Source organism: Nothoprocta perdicaria, unplaced genomic scaffold, assembly GCF_003342845.1.
Source record: "Nothoprocta perdicaria isolate Ctin4 unplaced genomic scaffold, notPer1 scaffold_425, whole genome shotgun sequence".
NCBI classification, from domain to species: domain Eukaryota; kingdom Metazoa; phylum Chordata; class Aves; order Tinamiformes; family Tinamidae; genus Nothoprocta; species Nothoprocta perdicaria.
Window position 1 is genome coordinate 46976 of NW_020455672.1, and position 5317 is coordinate 52292.

At 49.7% G+C, this 5317-nt stretch overlaps 1 protein-coding gene across 1 annotated transcript; it reads left to right on the forward strand.

The window, feature by feature from the left end:
- The first annotated feature begins 278 nt into the window (after nt 1–278).
- SLITRK5 (SLIT and NTRK like family member 5) lies at nt 279–5024 on the forward strand. The gene is made up of 3 exons (XM_026046188.1): nt 279–355; nt 901–1106; nt 2113–5024. The coding sequence occupies exon 3, from the start codon at nt 2121–2123 to the stop codon at nt 4971–4973; it is 2853 nt and encodes a 950-aa protein (XP_025901973.1). The 5' UTR covers nt 279–355; nt 901–1106; nt 2113–2120; the 3' UTR covers nt 4974–5024.
- Nucleotides 5025–5317: the final 293 nt, after the last annotated feature.

A 5317-nucleotide genomic window follows, 5' to 3' on the forward strand; every position in this document is an offset into this window, starting at 1 on the left:
TCTGTAGGGAGCTGGCGAACAGCAGCACGCAGTCACCACGGAGGGGTTTCCAGGGCGGGATTGCAACCTTGCATACAGCCAGCGACAACTTTATTTCCTCTGTGGCTCCCATCCCCCTTATTTTATTTTTTTTTTCATGGAAAGGGAGAAAGGAGGAGGGAGGGATGGTTCTGTTTTTCTCCTTTCCTAAGCATAATTGAATTAAAGTTGTAAAATGCCTGGGAGTTTAACACTGACCGGGCAGGTTTTCAATGGCCTTTTTTTTTTTTTTTTTTTTTCTTCTGAAGAACTGACGGTTAATGGATGAATGGATCTGATCGAGCTGAGAAAGAATATGCTAGATACATGCCTTTGAGTAAGATTTCTGCTGCCTTTATGCAGTGAAGCCCTTTTGCTTTGAGTAATTCCGATCCAGTTGACGTCTGGTCAGAATTAGAGAGATTCGCCGAGACTTCCGATTCCTTGCTGCATGACTGCCTTTGCTGCAAGTGCTAGATTTGCAGCCTCGAACCTGATGCCACAGGAGATGTCTTGCAGTACTGAGACTTGCCGTTTTTTAGGATGTGTTCCTCCAAACCGGAGTTGTGGCATGAGGATTGGAGCTCAGAGGTGGACGATAGAAAATGCAAGCCTGCTCCTGGAGCCCAGCATTTAAGCCTGGATGATTTATTAGTCTTCCCCTACCAACACACACAGTGCATATATTTTCCCTATTCATGTTGCTTTTAGACTAGTAGAAGAAAATTAAAAGGAGTTAGAAAGACTGCAAGAAGCAATGGAAATTGGATTTGTTTCCAGCTAGATGAAATTCAGGTTTTAAATCACTGACGTAGGTCAATGGTAGGGTTTTCCCCCATCCCTCTTGGCTTTTAATCAGCCTGAGTGTCTTCTCCCCTAAAGGATGAAGAGCACTGACAGCCATCGCAGCTTATAATCAGTAACTCTGATGCTTGAAGTGTTGGCGATGAGATATTTCCATGAGACGTATTTAGATCTCTCCACTTCTACAAGGCTAGTTTTACAGAATGTTGGGAATAAACGGTATGTCAGATATGGCTGAGACTGCGAGGATGAGCCGCATGTTTTACATTTTTCACAAATTTTGGGTGAGTGGCTAAAATATTCCCTTCAAGCGTGAGTGCATGTGTGCTTGTGTGCTTGTGTGCATATAAGAACTGAAGACCTCAGCTTGATAGTGAGCTCTGTTACATTGTGCATAACTCATTCTGGGCATCATAAAATCAACTAAGATGGTTTACTCATATAAAGATACAAAATTTCTCTCACTGAATAGAACTATTAAGTGTATTGAAGTAGGAGGTGGATGTATTTAGTTTCATTACTGAAGAATTCCACCACAAAAGTCCTCTGTAATGTGTGGGGGTGTGTGCCTGTGTGCTTCATATATGCATATATATATATATACATACACACATATATACATATATACATATATACATATATACATATATATATAAATGTGTTCTAGGAAAGATGATTTGGAGAATCTGTCAGTATTCTCTCTGTTGAATTAAACTGCAGTTTTCAGCACTGAGCATTTTTTCTTTGGATTCCTACTATGGCATTTCCATGAGTGGTTAAAAATCGAGATAGCACTTCGGCTCTGTAAAAACAGGGAAAGACCTTGGTGCGCTGTTCACTGAGGAGGTTCTGAAGGGAAGGGGGAACTGGGTAATAAGGGAGGTGGGAAACCTCATAAAATGGTGCTCCTTTTCTCTTAAATTAGAAGCATGAAACTGAACTGACAGCCATTTTATGTATATTTATGGGGCTGATCGTGAAAAAGAAATCCAATGAAACATTGAAATGTGCCACATATGAAAGGAAGCAGAATAGTTTCTATTGTGGCCTCACCTTTTTAAGCACTACAGCCATTTAACTCACTAGGAGTTGCCCATCAAGCTTTTAATCRATGCATGTCATCCAGTTTTCAGAAGTGTGGGAATTGGAAGTGAAGGGAGTTTTCTTTGTATGATTAACAATCCAATCTCTACCGCACTAAAGATATATATATATAAACTTCGTGTCCCTTTTACAGTTTACAGTGTTACTCTATTATGCTGCTTTCTTTTTTTCTTCTTGCCCATATAGGAAATAAAATGTACGCTTGCTGCTCTACAGTAACTTTGGAACAGGACCTCAACAAAAAAATGCATATCTGGATGCTGCAGATGATCGCATTTGCTTTAACATCGCTAGTTCTTTCGTGGGCAGAAAGCATCGAGTATTATGGGGAAATCTGTGATAATGCGTGTCCTTGTGAGGAGAAGGACAGTATCTTAACGGTGAGCTGTGAAAACAGAGGGATCATCAGCCTTTTTGAGATCAGTCCACCGAGRTTCCCTGTCTACCACCTCCTGTTGTCAGGGAACCTTTTGAACAGGCTGTACCCTAACCAGTTTGTCAATTACACCGGGGCTTCAATTTTGCACCTGGGGAGCAACGACATACAGGACATCGAAACGGGCGCCTTTCATGGTCTGAGAGGTTTGAGGAGGCTGCACCTGAACAACAACAAGCTGGAACTTCTACGGGATGACACTTTCCTTGGGCTAGAGAGTTTGGAGTATCTACAAGTAGATTATAATTACATTAGTGTCATCGAACCCAATGCCTTCAGCAAGCTGCATTTGCTGCAGGTGCTCATTCTCAATGATAATCTCCTCTCCAGTTTGCCCAACAACCTTTTCCGTTTTGTGCCCTTAACTCACCTGGACTTGAGGGGTAACCGGCTGAAGCTGTTGCCCTATGTGGGCCTTTTACAGCACATGGATAAAGTGGTGGAGCTGCAGCTGGAGGAAAACCCCTGGAATTGCTCTTGCGAGCTGATTGCTCTAAAGGATTGGCTGGACAGTATCTCCTACTCTGCTCTTGTGGGAGATGTGGTTTGCGAGACTCCTTTCCGATTACATGGTCGAGACCTGGACGAGGTCTCCAAGCAGGAGCTTTGCCCCAGGAGACTCATTTCGGATTATGAAATGAGACCGCAGACGCCACTGAGCACCACAGGGTATTTCCACACTACCCCGGCTTCGGTGAACTCCGTGGCCACTTCCTCTTCAGCTGTTTACAAATCTCCCTTGAAGCCTCCCAAGGGCACCCGCCAACCCAACAAGACGCGGGTGCGTCCCACCTCCCGCCTGCCCTCAAAAGACCTGGGATACAGCAACTATGGCCCCAGCATCGCCTACCAGACCAAATCTCCGGTGCCTTTGGAGTGCCCCACTGCCTGCACTTGCAACTTGCAGATTTCAGACCTGGGCCTCAACGTCAACTGTCAGGAGAGGAAGATTGAGAGCCTTTCCGAACTGCAGCCCAAACCCTATAATCCTAAGAAAATGTATCTGACAGAGAACTACATTGCTCTGGTGCGCAGGGCGGATTTTGTGGATGCCACTGGGCTGGATTTGCTACATCTGGGCAATAATCGTATCTCAGTTATTCAGGATCGGGCTTTTGGGGATTTAACTAATTTGCGAAGACTGTACCTGAATGGGAACCGCATCGACAAGCTGAGCCCAGAGCTGTTCTACGGGCTGCAGAGCCTGCAGTACCTCTTCCTGCAGTACAATGTGATCCGGGAGATAGAGGCAGGCACCTTTGAACCCGTTCCCAATCTGCAGCTCCTGTTTTTGAACAACAATCTGCTGAGATCCTTGCCTGGGAACATTTTTTCTGGTCTGTCTCTCTACAGGCTGAGCCTGCGCAGCAACCACTTCTCCTTCCTGCCGGTGAGCGGGGTGCTGGACCAGCTCAAGTCTCTGCTGCAGATCGACCTGCATGAAAACCCCTGGGACTGCACATGTGATGTGGTGGGCATGAAGCTATGGCTGGAGCAGCTCAACACTGGTGTCCTGGTAGACCAGGTGATCTGCAAGTCGCCCAAGAAGTTTGCCCAGAGCGACATGCGAGCCGTGCGGACCGAGCTGCTGTGCCCCGACTACTCAGACATCGTGGTGTCCACTCCCACGCCATCCTCTGGCCCACGGCCGCCGCGGACCACGCCATCCTCCTCCACGGTGCGCCTCAACGGCACAGTGGCCACAGCGCCTGCGGGCAGCCCCGGTGGTGGCCCCAGCTCCTCCGTGCCGCTCTCCGTGCTCATCCTCAGCCTGCTGCTTGTCTTCATCATGTCTGTCTTCGTGGCCGCGGGGCTCTTTGTGCTCGTCATGAAGCGCCGCAAGAAGGGCCAGGGCGACCCTGCCAGTGCCAACAACTCCGACGTGAGCTCCTTCAACATGCAGTACAGCGTCTACAGCGGTGGCGGCCACCACCACCATCACCCGCACCACCAGCAGCAGCAGCACCGAGGCGGCGGCGGTGGCGGGGGGGCAGCGCTGCCCAAAGTGAAGACCCCCGCGGGGCACGTTTACGAGTACATCCCGCACCCCCTGGGCCACATGTGCAAGAACCCCATCTACCGCTCCCGGGAGGGCAACGCGGGCGAGGATTACAAAGACCTCCACGAGCTCAAGGTCACCTATGGCGGGCACCCTACGCAGCCGGCGGGGGGGCCACCGCCGCCGGCGCCGCCGGGCGCGGAGGACGCGCCCCTGCGCAGCGCCGCGTACAGCGTGAGCACCATCGAGCCGCGCAGCGAGCTGCGCTCACCCACACAGGAGGCCGATCGCTTCTACAGGGGCATTTTGGAGCCYGGCAAACACTCGCCTCCCCCCACGCTGGGCCCCCCCGGCTCTACTCTCCCTGACTACCCCAAGCTCCCCGCCGCCGCCTACACCTACTCCCCCAACTATGACCTTAGGCGTCCCCAGCAGTATTTGCACCCGGGGCCGGCCGAGGGCCGGCTCCGGGAGGCGGTGCTCTACAATCCCCCGAGTACTGTCTATGTAGAGCCCAACAGGAACGAGTACCTGGAGCTAAAAGCAAAACTAAACGCAGAGCCGGACTACCTCGAAGTGCTGGAAAAACAGACCACATTCAGCCAGTTCTGAGAAACACCCCTCTCCAGCCTCCCCAACTACTCCAGCAGCTCCTTCTCTAGAGTATTTGTATTTAACAACCACACACAAAACAAACATAAATGCTGACCTCGACCCCCCTGCCCCTCCCCTCCCACCCGTTAATTCGTTTTGTTGTAGGGTGAAGTGCCTTGGCACAGGATTTTTTCAGCTTCGGGGAATGATTCAGAAGGGGTGTGCTGTTTATTTCATTTTATTTCTGTTTTTTTTTTTTTCTCCTGTGTTTGTAAGTAGGAAAGCACCCATCATGTAAACGGGGCACAACACCTGCATGGTGCCTGTGCCCGGTGTGTGCTCGTGAAGGCGGCACAAGGATC